Raw genomic sequence first — 17,631 nt, 5'->3', positions numbered from 1 at the left:
AACACAACCCTAGAACAAAGCATATCTGGGTTTTCTGTTACATACAATGGTGTTTTAAGAGCTTGCACCTGGCATGGCAGAGTGAACATTAAAAGCCTGTGAAGAATTGCCAGTGCAACATATGGCACATCCCTCTGACAGATCCAGAATTGGTCTGGACTGGGCATGGGCGTGTTGCCAGGGGTTAAGGTTCTTGTTGCAGTGATATGTGGTAGTTAAGCATTTATCAGTGCTGTAACGAGCTGCAATTACTCATAATCTTCCCTGAAACCCTTTCTTATAGGCAATCTCTATTTATACTTCCCCGTTGCTCTCTAAAGCCATAAAATGTCAAATCAGGACTGGTGAATTCCTCCTTTGTCTTCCTCCTGCAGTTGTATTGTAAAATAAGAGCTTATCTGTGGGACTATATCCATCATAAGCTACGGCTCTACCGGGCAGTCGCTGCGGGCAGAGGTTTGTCATGGGGTTTATCTTAGGTTCAGAATGACCTTGTATAGGGAAGGAAGCCAAACTCTGTTGGTTTTTAAAATCAAACCAGGTCTTTGTTCCAAGGATGCGTGCAGCACCAAATCTGAGCAAGCGGCCGATGTCTTCGTAGCGCTGTTCGTCCGCAGTGGAACGTGGGAAGGCAGCTTCGGTTTCCCCTGCATCTGCTGGGATCCATAAAGATCAACCCGATGAAATATCAAAGCAGAGTGGATGCTGCAAGGTCACAGCCGCGTGGTGTGAACAAGGAGCCTAAGATGGGAAGGTGCTGGGCTGATGGTTTTTCATAACGTGCTGCCATGTGGTCCCTTGCATAAAACCTCACCTTTCTATCATGGGGTTGATGGAATCCTCAGTTCTGCTGAATGCTGCTCTAGCACTTGGCTAAAGGGTATCATGGTGCTATTTCTGATTTTCTTCCCAAGGAGGGTGCAAGGCGCTTCTATGAGGGCGAGCAGTGCTGAGACGGGCAGGATCTGCTCACGAGCCTTGGCTAAGCAGGGATCCTGGCACTGACTGGATTTTTGTTAGAAAAGTGATGGAAATGGGGGTCCTTCAGAACTCTGTCTGTGGCTGTGAGATGTTTTGTTCCTTCTTCCCCCTTCTTCAACTTTTTTGCTGTTGAAGGACTGGGCCATCTGGCTGGCAGATGATACCTTTACATTTGTCTGTTTTCAGTTTTCCTACTATAAATCATCTGATTTGGCTGTTTTCTGTTGCATGAGCTCTTCCCAATGTTTGAACTAGCTCTGCCCCAGTGGGGAGCATTCTGCTGGGGCTCCTGCTCCTGCTGCGCCTTCCAGACAGCCGTGCTCTGAAGCCTCCCCAGATCAGATTCCCCTGCTGCCACAAACAGCTCTCTGCACTGAGCACCACGGCTCCATTTGCTCCACCAAATGGGCAGTGGGGTCTTTTGTTTGCAAGGGTTTGGGACCAAGTGTGCTCCTGCCTCAGTGCTGTGAGTTCTGTCAAGTCCCCAAGTGGGTTGGCTCAGACAGCAGGATGAGGGACAACCGTTCTTTGTCCTGCTGCTCAGTGCAGCGTGATGGTGGAGGATTTTGTCTTGGCCAGACATGCGGTGGTTTCTGACGGCATCTTGCTGTCTGCCTCTTTTGCACAGAGCTATTTCTTGGGATCTTAACTCATGTCTCAGAACTGTCGTGGGCCCTTTGTCTGGGATGTGTGAAGGCATCTCGCTTCCTTTCTAAAAATTCAAGTGGCTCTTGTTGACAGCAGCAGGCTCAGCCACCCTGAGTGCCTGAGTAGTGGAAGTTGCAATCAGTGCTCCTCACAGGTAAGAGGGGTACAGATGATGCCTGAATGATCGTTGTTGGCCAGCCAAAATCCAGCTCAACCACAGAAAATTGTCCTTCAATCTTTCTGCCTGGTTTCCTTGCCTGTTGAAGAGAAACGATGTTCTTTTTGGAGTTGGCACAAAGACAAGATTTCTATCCTTCTTCTCTTTTCTGAAGAAACCCTGCTGCTGTTATTGGCAAAACCAGCCAGTTTCGGTCATCTCCCCTGTCCCTGGGGGAGGTCAGGAGGTGGAGGTTTGTCTGAAGCCAGTGGTGGTGCCTAGGGAAAAGCGAGAGCACAGGGCAGGCAATGGGGATACCTCCCCTCGGGAGTTCTCCTTGCTTCCAGAAACTGCTGCTCAGAGACTGGTGGAGATGGAGGAGAACGTGTCAGTTCTGTGTGGATCTTTATTCCATAGATTTGTCCTGAGCAAGAAGTTTGCAGAGATGTGCCACATGTACTGAATGACCTCTCCTCTTACTCTGGTGCACGTGTGTCTCCTCCCCTCAGTGTTGGATCACAACCTATTTAGAGTACTCTACGTAAATGCCTTATAGGAGGTCACAAGTGCATTGCTTAAAAACTCTGGAGACTGCTTCTATTTTGTCAGCATGTCTCCAATCCTGACTTAATTTTCCATTTTTGCTTATGACTGATCAGCCCTCAGACTGGCTGCTGAGGGGAGAGCCTGCTCAGTGGCTCAGATGGATCTACCATGCAGCCAGCAAGGAGGTGTGGTGCTGGTGGTAGTGTTTGCAGGCAGACGGCGTGGAAGTTGCTTCAATGAATGTTTTGAAGCCAGGCCAGGGAGTGAATCAAACATGAATGACCGTGAGTCATTTCTGAGAACAACTCTGCTGAGGGTTCAAGGGTGACTCGGTGACCGCAGATAGCTCTACTGTCCTTGCAGCATAAGGAGGGGACCCACAACATCTGTCTGGGTGTGTTTTAGTGCTGGTTTCGTGCTGCAGATGGGAAGACTGGCTGCGACCCCTAGGAGCAGGTTTGCCCAAGGAGGAGGGCCAAAAACTCCTCATCCACTTTCCAGATCCCTGGAAGCACACAACAGTGGAGTCCTGATGGGTCTTGATTGCACAGCTCCATTCCCACCAGCCCCATGGCAAATGTGTGGGGTGTTTGCTTTAATGACTGAGGGCTAATTTTCTTCTCTTTTTCTCTTTTAAAGGTGAACCCTACACCACAGGGTACGCAAGCACTGCTGAAAATGATGTACTGCCCGCACTGTCGAGGTCTGATATCAGTGAAGCCTTGTTACAATTACTGCTTTAACGTCATGAGAGGCTGCTTGGCCAACCAAGGGGATTTGGATACAGAGTGGAATATCTTTATGGGTAAGGCAAAGTGGGTTAAAACTGCATGTAAGTACGCCCTGATATCATGTCCCTCCTGTGAATGGCTTTTGACAGTGGCCATGTTTGCTACAGCAGATTTTAAGGTGTCCATGGCAGGTATCTCTTTCTTTTACATCTCTGTGTGTAGTAAAGCTTTTGCAGTTCATGTTAATTTCTGAATAAATGAAACTTTCATTGCACCAGCAATCTCCATTGAAGCAAACTTCAGGAGGGTAAAGCTGCCATGTGTTTGTAGGTTTGGAGTGTTTCTTCTTGCTATAGCAAGAATATATGTTGTATGTGATACACGTTCTCTGTCTTGGTTCATCACAATGTCCAAAAGCCTGGAGGCTGAGCTAGATTATGACCTCTAAGAAGCAAGGAAAAAGAGTCCCAATTTAGTGTGGAGACTTGCTACCTCTTAAGCCATTTTGACCAATACTGCTCTTGGATCTGCTGCTGCAGCCTCTGCTTTCCCTTGCTGGCTCAGACTCTAGTCTTTTCCCTCTGCCTCCAAGGATTTCCACCACGAAGCCCTCATATCCTTTCACTGGTTTCTTTCTAATGTACATACAAGCTGTTTTTTCCATATGACTCTTTGCATGTTTTTGTCACCATACAGCTGTCCTTCCTAAAGCCAGTTTTCTTGCTATGCAGCCATGGTGAGCTTTGGGAAAAACTGTAGGCCTGTATTTTACATTAAAAATTTGAATGGAACATGTGTCTAAATCTATTTCTAAACAGCTCATTTGGCGCTCAGCTGCCGTCCTTTAGAAATGTTGATAGGCTGTAAGTGATGCTCTGCAAGCATTTTTGCCATCGTCTTCCTCCTGTTTATTTCTCTTCTGTGTTTATAAATGGTGTTATTTGGTATATGCAATAGACTGACAAGTCAGGTATATGAATAGACTGAAATGTTAAATTCTACCTCGGGTCAGGACAGCAGAATTTGTTGCGCATCATGTTTTGGGGGCACAGGCAATAGGCAACGTTAAATGTTTTCATTTGTGCTCCTTTTCAAGGATCTTGATTTATCTGTGTAAGTGCATCCTTTGGGAGTAGTCACTTCACTCCAGTTAATGTGTGATGAAGTGCATGTGAAGTTCCTGCAGCTACTGACGAGGCTGTGGTGCTCTTCCAATCCTGCTCTTGGAAAAAGGAGCTGTTAGGAAGAAAAGATTTCCTTTTCATTAAGGTGTGAGATTTAAAAAAAAAAAAAAAAAAAAAGTGGGGGGAAATCGCTGATAATTGGCATCTCAGGCTGCGTTCAAATCATAGAACTTGTTCTCTCATGTTTTGTGCATCGGCTTTTCACTTAACTGACTGTGCCAACTTACTTGTGTGCAGGATATTATTGTCAGAAGGCATGTTTTTTTGCCTGTATATTCCATACAGGGATTAAATGTGATACTAAATTGGGTTTCCGAGTCATTCTCTGGGAGTCTGACACCCCACCCCCCTCCGTTCCTCCCAGCCCTCTTTCTCATGAGAATATTAAGTATTTCAGCTACAATTGTTGCTGAAACAGCTCAAAGCCAGGAGACTTGCAAACATCTAGTCCAAGTAGAAAAGAGGAATCCCATGAAAGGGAAGGGCATAATGCCAGAAAACAGACAAAAGCACAAGCAGCTAATTGCTGTAGGTGGTATGCAACTAAAAATGAAAGTTGGGGGGAGCCAGCGAGCCCTGTCACATGAGACTGATCAGGGTCTGCGTACAATAATTAAGATTATTAAACAAGACAAAGTAAATAAATACGATTCCAGGATGGAAGCAAAGCTTCTTGCAGCGCTTCCTCCCTAAAGGGCTTCTTGGCCACTCATTACTTAAGTACAGTCTTAGGCTTTGTTACATTTGCTGGCAGTATTTGCTGCTTTTTTTTGCACTCTGGGCTGATTCTTGCGGTGGAGTACAGATACTGAAAACTGAAGCTGTGCTTTCTATGGTCAGTTTAATAACTGAAGAGGTGCTGGTTACATTGCAGGCTTTTTTTTTCCATCTCAATTTGACTCTTGAGGCAAATAAACTTAAATAGATCTCGTGTTTGAGGGGGAAACGTGTGACAAATGTCCTTTGTGTATGTTTTTAAAAGTTTAAAAGGAAAAAAAACGCAGCAACCCAGTTGCATGGGCTCTGCTATTTTGCATTTTGGGCTTAAATACCAAGTTATTTATTATGTGTGAAAAGTAGATTTTGAAACTAGTAAAATAAAGATAGTTGAAGGGGAAACATAATAAATACTGGAAGTATGTGCAAAGTTGCATGTGAGTGTAGAATAGGCATCTGCGTATGCGTGTGTTTGTGCTTCTGCTGTTGTTTTTTTAAAAAGCACCTAATTTATAGGATTATTTCTCACTAAAGTATGGCTAAGCGTTGCTTCTTATCTTTGCCTTTCCTTTTCCTCAGTAACCCTTTCTTCTCTCTGTGTCCATTGCCTGTTTTCTCCCAGATTGACAGTATTCTATAGAGTTAGTGGTTCAATGTGAAAGTCACTTGTGTAAAGCTTTTCCAAAACGAGGATGTTGTCTGTAGGTTTTTCAAGACAAAGCCTTCTTCCTGCCTTCCTTCTGCAAAGTACCATTTAAAGTTGCAGCGTATGACATTACGGCTGAATTTTACTCTCTTTCTCTCATTTAACTGTCTTTAAATTATTTCACCATCCATTCTCAGCACAATTGTACACCAATTAGACAGGGGTATACTTTGTTTCAAACAAGCTTTGCGGTGGGGGTGTGTTTAAGGCTTTCCTGAATGAGCGGTGTTAATCTCCAGTGCCTTTTCATGATTTTTCTTTTTTCCTGACAAAGATTTACTCTGCTCAAAGATGTAGAATTCAGGCTCCATGTACATATCTGGAGTACTACTTTGTGCGCAAAGAATTTTTCCCTTTTAGAAATGATGATTGTTGTTAATGAATGGTCAAGGTCTTCTCCCTCCTTCCCTCCCCTTTTAAATCAGATCTTGGGGTTAAGACTGAGAACTGGCTTTTGTTCTTCAAGTCAGACAGTGAGACTGAAGATGTGGGTTTCTGATTATTTGTGGCACAATGCGAAAGAATTGCTTTCCTTCATGAGAGCGAGGTGCTTTGTCGCCAAGGATTGTCTCAATGCCAGTAGCAAGGACAAATGTATGCAGGAGGAAAAGGGTCTTTAAGGCATGGAGCTGTACGGTGTGGTGTTTTTGTTGTTCCTCCCCCCTCCAAATCCACTTCCATCTCCCCCAGCACATTGAGGAGAGACAGTCTTTGTCACGCTGTGTGTTTGCAATAAGTGACCAGGGTACATTTTTCACTCTGCCGGACTTTTTTTGTGAAGCGGATCAAACTTGCTGAGCCACCTTGCCCTGCCTTATAAATGTCAATTAGTTTGAGCTGGGGAGGGCTGAGGAGAGGAAAATCTTTTGGGGGGACGAGTTGCACCTAGGCTTTATTTACGGTTGTAGTGCAGCTTGCCTCCCCTCTCAAAGTGCCGCGATGCTAATGTTATCTTGAATCCCAGCCAACCTTATTAATGTCAAATGTGGCTGCCAGAGGGAATCCACCGCTGGCTCTGCCTGCTGGTGGGGACACCAGCCAGCTCCTGGTGGGAGGTAGAAGTTTGTGGGATGGCCCCCGAATCAAAACCGAGGGCTGGGTGGAGCCCCCTTCTCCCCCCCTTTTATTTTCTTTTTAATGAAAGTTGGTTTCGTTTAGTGCTCCTTGCCAGTATCTAACGCCGCTCCTGAAGAGCTACAGTCGAACGTATTCTCCAAAGGCAGTTATTACTTTCCTTATCTTTTATAGCCAGCTTTGGCAGCTCTGCTGGAGGCCAAATGCATTTTCTGTATCGGCAGTCAAAGCAGAGGCTGCATTCCTTCTCTGTGATACATGTAACGCCATGGCACCATCGGTAACAAAGGGCCCAATTCGCTCTACATTCCCATGGTCTTGTGTATGGCCTGCCCGGCTCAAAGTTTACAAAGACGCCAAACAGCCAGAAGAATCGGGGTTTATGTTTCCTTTCAGTCTTTCACAAACACTTTATTGATCTGCGGCCTTCCCTGGCCACTCGGAGAATTAAGTAGTTACAAAATGGAATGATTTTCTTCTTTTAAAACTACGCATTTTTGTGTGTTTTTATTCTCTGCCCATTCATAATATTTTTATTTGAAATGAGCAGCTTCCTGCAAACTGGGATGGGATGTTCTTTATGCGCGTGAAAAACCGCAAACGCTTTGACAATGATGAACACATTTAAGTTGTGCTCCACTTGTTTACAAAAGTCTCCATTTGGTAGCACATCAAAAGCATTTTTCTCCCCCCTGGCACAATGGTATATTCATGCTAGCAGTCATTACTCAGAGATTTGAAGCATCACTTTATTGGAGCCCACCACAATGCAGTCTAAGATTCTTTGTTTCGTTTGTTATTACCTTCTTAAAAAAAAAAAAAAAAAATGCATTTAGTTCAGACCTGTTTGTAGTCACTGATGGCCAAATTCCAGCTGTGCCCTGCAGCAGCTCCAGCATTAACGGTGGTTGAGTCCATCTGCAGGGTGAGGGTGTTTCCTGGGGGCTGAGCTCCTCGTGGGTTTTGTCCCTAAACATCCCTTGGATGGCACCACTGGTCCCTCTGACGCTGCATCTCCTCCAAAGCAATTTTTAGGTTGCCTTGATCCACTGATCAATTCTTAATTAATGCCCAGCCAATCTTTATTACATTGAGTTGTCATTACAGACTGCGTTTCTAGGCTAGGAACGCTTTTGCAACTTGTGTGGTGGTCTTGGTGTTGAATTTTTGGGACGTATAGATTTCTAAAATTTTATAAATATGCAAGTAGCTTGATTATATATATTTATAATTTTTAGGGTGGTGGCTTTTTATTTAAAAAGAATTAGACACTAAAGCAATGCTATTAGTAAATTGTTTCACGTGTGGAGCATCTTTACAGGACTTTAACTGGTAAGCGAAGTCTACAGAAGTTTTCTGCTTTTCCTAAGTACCCTTCTGCATTTAGGAGGAGAATGAATGTCACTAGAAACACTTTTCAAGGGAAATTAATAGACTGAATGTGAAACACCCCTTTCTCCTTAATGGAAGAGAACAGGCGTATCCTTGGGAGGAGGGAGGAGCTCCTTGGGACAGGGCTCCCTCAGGGCCATTGCGCTGGCCTTTGCGTCACAGTGGGGGGAATTCAAAGAGTTCAATGCAACTGCAAAATTAGGAGTTTGTGGCATAGCAGCATGAAGTGATGTAGTAGAGGAGAGAACAGTGCTTTGGGAATGGAAAGACTGCAGAGAAAACGATGCAATGGACAAGAAAAATGAGTGCTTAGCATGAGATGTGTGCCTGGAGCTGCCATTTAGGGGTGACTCGGGAAAGGTTTGAAAGCAATGCAGGTTGAAATCTTTGACGCTAATAATAATTTTCCAGTGGAAGTAATGGAAGCTCAGTAGCTCCTCTGTTTAATGATGTTTTTGATGAATACGTGCACGTCAGCATGGGAAGACTGACCTAGTGTTGGCTGAGGGACTTTTCCACAGCCCCTCTAGTAGACATGTGCCAAGCATTTACCCCACTCTCTTGCCATCTTCCTTGTGCAGATTGTCCATGTAAGGCCAGACTGTGCAATCATCTTTCTTCTCCAGGCACAGCAAAGTCTGGAGCTTTTTGTAAGGATGAGGTTACGGTGTTCTATGTTGGTGTCATCTTCAGGACTAGCACAAAGACCCTGATGCCCTTCTCTCTCTCAGCGCTGAAAGCAGTCTCTAAAAACAAATGACACAAGGAAACCTTTAATAAATAAGTATGGAGTATGGAGAGGAGGGTTTTAGTAATGCTTGTTCTAATGGGAGTAGCTGATTACAGACTGCCTTCTGGCAGACTGCAAAGGCTCTCCCTCATTTAGTGCTGCTTTTGATGTGTATGAGCCTGTGGCCGGGTGCTGGCAGGCTGGGAAGTGCCGACAAGCAGCCTGGTGATGCTCCAACCTCTGGGAATGCAGTGGAATGTTTCCTGGAGATGTGTGCTGGTCAGAAGCGACACTGCAGTGGCACCTTCATGGTCCTCACTGACCAGGTTATCACTGCATCTTGCCTCAGTGTCTTGTTCACATCGCGTCGTGTGGAGTTCCAAATGCCAACACCATGTTGCCTTTTACAAGTGTCTGGGGGGATGTTGGTTGGTGACCTTTGAGGCAGCTCCATTAGAAACCTTTGCTTCTCTCTCTGTGTTAGGTTCGATGCTGCTGGTAGCAGAGAGGCTGGAGGGGCCTTTTAATATTGAGTCAGTCATGGACCCCATTGATGTGAAAATTTCAGATGCAATCATGAATATGCAGGAGAACAGCATGCAAGTGTCTCAGAAGGTAAATGGACAACAGGTTTTATTTATCCGGTCTCTTATATCCCCCTATTCTAGTTGATTTGTTGTTTTTTTTTTTTTTCCCCTAATGCCTTTTCAAGTATACAGAGAGCTGATTTATTATTTTGAAGGGCGGTCTGCAGGCCTCAGTTGGGCTCCAAAGTGGAGGCCTCTTGTGAGCTCCCACTTTCTAAGCTCGTTTCTCTCCCTTGCCCAGGTTTTCCAGGGATGTGGCCAGCCAAAAACACTCGCACAAGGCCGAACCGCTCGCTCCGTCTCTGAGGGTGGTTTCAGTGCTCGTTTCAGACCCTACAACCCTGAAGAGCGGCCAACCACAGCTGCAGGCACAAGCTTGGACAGGCTGGTGAGTACCCCGTCCTGCTGGTACCACTCAGGTGCTGCTCCCCCATGTTGAGCAGTTTGCTTTTTCCACTGGTAATTTATAGGGTTTTTTAATACTCCTTGGCTGTCTTAAACTCTCTGAGGGGTGTAGTCTGCCCATGGCTCTGCATGTGAATTACCTCAATGCTTGTGTGTCAGAAAGTGCCTGTTTTAAAGGCTTCGCTTATGAGTAATATGTGTTTGAAGAGCGGTGTTTAATTTTGTATTAAAAAAGTAAATCAACCATCAAAACGACGCAACTTTACATGCAGCCTAACGAGCTGGCCTGTGCACGTCTGTTGTGATAAAAATACCTTTCCAGCTTCACTTTTAATGAGTCTTTGGTATTCTGGACTGTGTCCTGCATTTCTTTTTTTTTTTTTTAATAGGTTACTGATGTGAAAGAAAAGCTGAAGCAAGCCAAAAAATTTTGGTCATCTCTCCCTGGCAATATTTGCAGCGATGAAAAGATATCTGTGGGCACGGGCAACGAGAATGAATGCTGGAACGGGAGCGCCAAGAGCAGGTTTGGAGATGTGGCTGTGCTGGGTGGACACTCCCCTCCTGCCCTAGCCATCCCCCTGGGCAGCCTAGCACTTCACTTTCAAGCCCTTTACTCTTAGGGGCTCGCACATGGGCTGCTCCATTGGCCCTTTTTGTAGGCAGGAGAACTTGAATGAATCGTAGACTCGTTTGAGTTGGAAGGGATTTTTAGAGGCCAACTCTCTTGCACTGAAAAGGGACGCCTGCAGCTCAGTCAAGTTGCTCAGAGTCTGGTCCAGCCTGACCTCAAATGTTTCCAGGGACGAGGTATCCACCACCTCTCTGGGCAACCTGTGCCAGTGCTTCACTAAAGCAAAACTAAAGGGTTGTTTAAGCCCTGTGTGGTGGCTTGTTTTCAAGTATATCCAGATGCAGCATCTCTCTGCATCTAGATGTTTTACTGACTAGTTGCAGATTTAGGAAAGTGGTGTGTACAAAATCTTGGCCAGAAGACTGGGGGTGCTGCTTCTGCACTGATTGTTGCCTCAGTGTCTCCAGTTTGTGCTTCTCACATGATGCTTACCAGCAGCTGTTGCTGGGTTTCTTGTTGGGCAAAGGAGATGGAGGCTGGTGAAAGATCAACTTCTGTTCTGTTTGAGGACAATGGCACAAGGAGACATTGGGACAATGTGGTTTTCATGCACACTTTGTATGGAAATATAGTCACAAATTTTTTTTTTCATCCTTCTAAGGAAGAAATTACCAACACATGAATAAGCCAAAGGATTTCAGTCATATGGTTTATGTAACTGTTTAACTTTTATTTTGGAAATAGAAATTTATTTTTCTTCTGTTTGCTTACTGAAGAAATAAGCAAAATCCAAGTTGTTCCATTAAAAAAAAAAAAAAAAAAAAAAATTCCAGAGTTTTCCAGCAGTTTTTCTTAACATTTACAGATTTTGCTCCTGATATTTTTGAGGCACAAGATTGAGCCACACTGCATTCATTTTTCACCATTTCATGGGTGCCTTGAACTCTGCATTGCTCAGCTAGGGTAATGGTTTGGGACTCTGTCAAAAGAAATGACTCTACCTCTCCTGAGGTCTTGTTCATCATCAGTTTCTGCAGAGGTTTTCATAGCAGATCTCCTTCTGCACGTGAGGTCTGGCACCAGCGGGGAGGGGAGATGGAGACTTTGCAGAACTAAGCAAGGAGTCGTGGGGGAACCTTGGGGGATGCTGGCTCCTGTTGACTGCCATTCTAGGTGGATTGGGCTTCACTGTTACTCTCTTCCCTATAGCTCCAAGCAGCTAAAAGTGCTCATCCACACTTTGGTCTCTTGATCTCTTAGCAACATGTGTTACTGATAACAAATAATAAAAAGAAACTCTTAAAAATTTAGGGTTTGAGCAAGCCCTTTATACGTATGCTTACATCTCACTGCCCAGCACCAGGATCAGAAGAGAGAAGTGTATCTGTGGTCTGTAAGATAAAAGGTGTCGAGTTCTGCTCTGGAGGACAGTACTGCAAATACCTGTTCCAGGAGACATATTCATGTGGGTTTTGTTGCTCAGTCTCTCATTTAAACCGGCAGATTGTCTTTGTTGAGGTGTGCAGCAGTGCAGACCTGAGCATGCACACCTCCTCAGGCAGAGCAGGATGGCTGTTAACCCAGCTCATCGAAGCAGGCGTGTTATCTCATTTTCAAAATCACAGATGTTTTTTCCTGCTGGGGTTATTAGAGAAATTGCATCTCATGTCTGCGTGGTAAGAAGTACGTCTCTACTACCACAGCTTGATTGCAAAGGCACGTTATGCAAAGTCAGAATGTCTCTTGCCTCCCACAGTTCCCATAGGTTTCTTGGGTGTAGCTATGACCCCAAAGATTGTTTTCCCAGAAGTGTCATCTAACTGGACATCAGGCAGCTCAACATCTCATTTGCTGTGTTGCCTGCAGCAAGCTGATTTATGCTGTTGTAAGCTATTATTATTATAAACCTCCAATCTTCCTTTTTATTTTATTTTATTTTTTTTTTTTTGACTGGGAAAAAAGTTCTTTTCCTTAGCTGTCCAATCGCATGGGCACAGGGTGTATGAAAACACTGTTTGATTTTCCATGCTCCAAAGGCTGCAAGGAACTGGAGAAGTGCTTCATGAGGGCTCATGTGTGGGAAGAAGGCATTAGGCTCAGGGGGGTGGCACCACTGGATTTCCCCACTCTCACCCTTTGGCGTGGTCCCCACTGAGTGCAGCTCCAGTAACGGCCGGAGCGGTTTCTTTGTAGGTACGACTTTGCAGTGACTGGAAATGGCTTAGCGAGTCAAGTGAACAACCCGGAGGTGGAAGTCGATATTACCAAGCCAGACATGGTGATTCGCCGGCAAATCATGGTTCTGAGGGTGATGACCAACAAGCTAAAGAATGCGTACAGTGGGAACGACGTTGACTTCATTGACGTCAGTACGTTTGCTGTCGTTTGCCTTTTATTTATTTTTTTTTAAATTGGATTTCATGCTAACACGCAGGGTAGCTGGTTAAGCATCAACTATCGTAAGCGTGTTGGTGAGGAGGGTGGGGAATGAGGTGTCTGGCAGGCTCTGAAAGGGGGCTCATCAATGCCAAAGCGCTCTGCGCTGCGAGGCATCAGCCGTCTCCTTATACCAAGGGCATCATGGAAATGTCTGTGCATTTGTTGTCTTCTTCCTCTCCCTCCCTCTCTCTCTTCTGCCATTTGCAAGCAAACGTTGGGCTGCAGAAGGCAGAGGGCTGCAGCGTGTCTCTTTCTTGCAGGTGAAGAAAGCAGCGGGGAGGAGAGCGGCAGCGGCTGTGAGTTCCAGCAGTGCTCCACGGAGTTCGAGTTCAACGCGACTGAAGTTACTGGAAACTCCAACAAGAGTGATAAAAAAGTGAACACTTCTGCCGCTCCCAGTAGCGGTTTATCACAAGCAGCCTTGTTCCTTAGCATTTTGGTCTTGGCCATGCAAAGACAATGGAGATAATTGTGCAGCATAGGGAGAAAAACAAGACTTTTATTATCAAAGTTAGAAGGCACCTGCTTTCACTTTTATACCATCTAGTGACTTTGCTTTTTAAGTTAATGGACAACAGTGTACAGTTTTTACTATGTTGCCACTGGTTTTAAGATACTGGTATTTTTTTTTTTTCCCTTGCTATTCTGGGATTAACAGGAATGGGGCCTGTCAGTCTGTCCCGTTCACCAAGAGTCCATGATAGAGGTGGATAACAAAAATGTATATACAAGCCTGTAGTTAGCTCTGCATTCGTCTTTATCACTTTTCTTTATTTTTTTTTTTTTAATTTTATTTTATTTTACCACATCTCTTACGAGAAGAAGAAACCCACGGTCCTCTCTTGGCATGTAACAAGTATGTGTTTCTGAAATGAGGAATATCTGTACAGAAGCAGGTTTTATTTATCATGTTATCTTGTGGGGAAAAATAATTACCAAACAAGCAGAAAACATGTTTCATGTAGTTAACTTCCCATTTATCCGCCTTATGTTAGTTGCCTTATCTGGAAAGAAGTGGAAGTAATTTGTCTTTATGATATGCTGAAAGAGAAGATAAAGGCAGAGCTGGTCAGCGTACCAAACGCCCCATTTGCAGAAGGTGGTGATGCCAGGAGCAGGTTGTACTTTCTTTACGGGATGTTTGGTTAAATTGGAAGAGACTGTGGAGAAGTCCAGTGGATGCTGAGAAGAGTTATATCATGTGTTCCCCCAGATCCTTGCAATTAGCTGTAACTCGTGTAGGTCAGTTCCCAACATGCATCCCCCATGGGAATAAGGCATTAAACTTGTTCAGTTGGAAGCAACTTGTCGTGTCACAGATCCAAATGCCAACATGTGTCTTGACTGCAAATCTGTTAGATGAACGCTGGATTTCTGGATTTATTATTATTATTATTAGGAATACTTTGCCGAGGGTGAAACAGGGGGGGCTGCTGGTTTTGTTTTGTTTTTGCAGCTTTGGTTGGGTACAGAAGGGAAGGACCAGCCAGGCAGAGCTGCAGTGCTGCAGACAGATCAGGGTAGGAGCTGGCTGGGCTAAAAATGCCCCTTTTTGGTGCATTTGGTCACCTGGGACCTGGTGCCCTGGCACTGAGCAAGCACAGCTTTCCAGCACTGCCTGAGATGCCCTTCTCTCTCTATCTGCGCCTTTTGTGGTTGGAGCAGCATAGTGGTGAACAGCAATTCATTAATAAAAGAAATTTTGATTTTTAAGAAAAAAAAAAAAAGAAGAAGAATTTAAAGAGTTTAGGGGGGTGAAAAAGAGTCTTCAGAAAGACTCTGAATTACTCTGCATGTCTCCTGCTTTAGGTATAAACTTTAGGTCTGGCTGGGTGCTGGAATCCAGCCAGGAACACAGTCCAGAGAGAGAGAAGGTTTGCTGTATTCCAGTCTTGTGTTGTAAGGATAATTTTCTATTTTTATATTGAAGCATTAATTACTTGTTAGCTCAGGGTCAGCGTTATATTCAACTTTATTTTCACACCAAATTTCTGCAAAGCTATAAAGATGAAGTATTCTTGGCCGGTGGAAACAATCCTGGAGGCTTAATTTTGCCAGAAGTAGCCCGTTATTTATTAAAACATGATGTTAGTGGAGTAGGGATATTCTGGCTATTTTTCTTTAGAAAATAAATCACGGAAGCATAAAACTGAAAAAGTTATAAATTTATGTGTGGGAAAAAATGGATTGTAAATAGCTAAGTTGCCTTGCGAGGAATTGGAAAATGTGCTGATACTTAGAAACTACCTCAGTTCTGAGGAATTTCCTTTCTAGCTTTGAGTGCTATTACATTTACTTGGTAGAAGTGAATCTGGTCTCCAATATGTAGCTGAAAGAGTTATCCCTATAGACCTTGTTAGATTGTTTTTAATTTAGAGGGTTGAACTACATCCAGCTGTTTTCTTTCAGCTAAGTTCCCTAACAAAGAGAATTTCTGAATTAAATATTGCTGATGGTTTCCATGACTTTTACTGATTTGTTTGGTTTCATGGCATTTTTTTCTGATTGCCCTTTAATTATTTAAATGGTTCTAGCCATTTGAATTTTAACCCTGAAATAAACAAACCTTAGATGCACTACCATTGTAAATATACCACGCTAAGGTCTGACTGGATAACCCTTCTGGCTTATACCCAGCTGGCAGGCCAGCAAAGTTAAAGGAAGAAAAAAAAAAAATAAATTAAACTTCTTCAGAGCTCAGAGAATGGTGGAACAAAAGCCCTTGTGTTCGGAGTGGCTGACTTTTCCAACATCTCACTTTTTGGCATGTTCATCTGTCAGAACGTTGCTTGTAAATCCTCCTGCTTTTGAGCCTTCTGCCCAGCGTGTACTTAAAGAAGAACATTTCTGACTTTATGTTTATCATTTTACATCTAATTGCTTACTAATTATTATTCACTAGCTTGGTAAAAGTGGACAACGCAAAGACCTGACGTGCGTTTTAAACGTGTCCAGCTGATGCTGTTAACAGCGCAACACTCCTCCGCTATATCAAGGACAGATTTGTCACCTGGGGCTACAGGAAACAAGAGTAAACATCAATGTAGGATGATCAAAAGTTGTGCTCCTGCTTTTATTTCGTGTTTGTGTGTGAAATCGGCTCTCTGACATGAGCTCGTAAACCAAACCATACGGGTGGGACCGAGGCGGGCTGCTGGCTGGCCAGAAGGCATCTGCTCCATTCCTTCCAGTGTTTCTTTTTTCCATATAACCATTGCCATTATGGCCGTGCTTTAAAGAACAATTTCCATGCATAAATTAATTATTGAAATGAATGAAGTAATAGTGGGCTTCGAAAGAGAAGGTGGTGTACTTCCAGAGTCGGAATAAAGAATCCAGTGAGAGGAGCTGCTGTAATTTTTGATTATTTCTGATCGCTTGTTGCTTTAGCTGGATGCAAGACCTCTGCCTCAGAGCTGGCTCCTTGCTCACACTAACACCTGGTATCAGATACTTCAGAGCAAGGCATGGGAAAAAAAAAAAAAACACCTTTCCATTTATTTGTATGCTTTTAATGTAGTGTGTCCTACAATAACCTGTGGCCCTGTTTGTCACCCTACCAGCACCTCTGACACTCTCTTCCTTCCTACCTCCTTGCTGTGAAAGTGGCTGCACGCTGTGTGGCTGACCTCACATCAGTTCTGCTGCCTTGTCTTTGCTTTCTAGCACACAACTTCAGCATTTCTCACCTGTAGAAGGCCCACTTGCTGGCACATCCCCATCCTGGGAGCAGCAGATGGGCAGGTCCTACCAACACGGGCATGGCTGGGACATCTCGGGTGCTGAGCAGCAAGGATTTGTGCCAGTGGGAGCTGGAGGGCATCGTTGCTGCTGCAAACCTGAACATGAATATATCCATCTCCCATTAGAAAAAAATAAATGGCACCTTCATTTTGTATTCCCACTCCTGGCTGGTGAGAATCCCACCACAGGGTGGGATTTGTGGCCAAGAGGAGATGCCTCTGGGTCAGCCCTGTCCCATGCTGTCCTTACCAGTGCCCCTGGGCTTGATGCTGCTGTCTCCCTGTCCTGAGCAGTTGTGCTGCATTCCTTCGTGGCATTTTCTTTCACATGGTAATGATTTAATGATTTAAGGTGATCCATATCTGCAAGACATATGTTGACTAATGATTGTGTAATAGCGGCAGGTTTTTTTTTGGACCACTTGAATGTAATCCAACCTCAGTACTAACAGTTTGTGATAGTGCTGTTTCAAGCACCCCTTTGTTGTCGTTTTGCTTTTGTTTTGCTGGTGTGTTTGGGTTTTTTTTTTTCTTGTTTCTTTTTTCTTGTTATATTTTTTTAATCCTCTGCCGTGGTTTGTCTGAGGGCATGTAACAGTGTAAATTGCCTGGGAAGACACAGCTCTTTATGGGCTAGCTGTAATTCTGGGTCAAGTGTGCTTAAATTGCTGTAATTTGTATCTAATGGATTACATGGATTGAGAGCCCTTTTATAACTGTTGGAGCAAGGAGGGGCTGCCTGCCTGGAGAGGAGGGGAAGGCTTTCTTTGTCCTTCCCATCTGAAAGGGACCTTCCCCTTTGGCTGCCTTGATTTGGGCAGCCTGCCGAGACGGGACCTGGGAGGAGATGTCAGCCATATCTGGCAGGTGGTGCAGGATTACCAGGTAACAAACCCACATTTAAACCCTGCATGTGACCCCATGCAGAGGCTGCTGGCGGTGCGTCCCAGTGCTGCATTGCCCTCCCGTCTCCCTCCCGCTGGGTGCTGCTTCTCTGGAACTTGCTCTGCTTTGATC

General features: G+C 44.5%; 1 protein-coding gene across 1 annotated transcript in view; it reads left to right on the top strand.

Moving 5' to 3' along the window:
• GPC4 (glypican 4) overlaps positions 1 to 15,929 on the top strand; it is a 62,731-nt gene extending 46,802 nt beyond the window's left edge. The window contains exons 4-9 of the mRNA XM_085230344.1: positions 2,972 to 3,137; positions 9,351 to 9,481; positions 9,695 to 9,841; positions 10,248 to 10,384; positions 12,626 to 12,801; positions 13,132 to 15,929. Of these exons, the coding sequence (XP_085086470.1) occupies positions 2,972 to 3,137; positions 9,351 to 9,481; positions 9,695 to 9,841; positions 10,248 to 10,384; positions 12,626 to 12,801; positions 13,132 to 13,340 (966 nt within the window). The 3' untranslated portion in view covers positions 13,341 to 15,929. The remainder of the gene's footprint in view (positions 1 to 2,971; positions 3,138 to 9,350; positions 9,482 to 9,694; positions 9,842 to 10,247; positions 10,385 to 12,625; positions 12,802 to 13,131) is intronic.
• Positions 15,930 to 17,631: the final 1,702 nt, after the last annotated feature.

Source organism: Meleagris gallopavo, chromosome 9 (assembly GCF_905368555.1).
Source record: "Meleagris gallopavo chromosome 9, MGAL_WU_HG_1.1, whole genome shotgun sequence".
Classification (NCBI taxonomy): Eukaryota; Metazoa; Chordata; class Aves; order Galliformes; family Phasianidae; genus Meleagris; species Meleagris gallopavo.
This window is presented reverse-complemented; position numbering and strand designations above follow the sequence as displayed.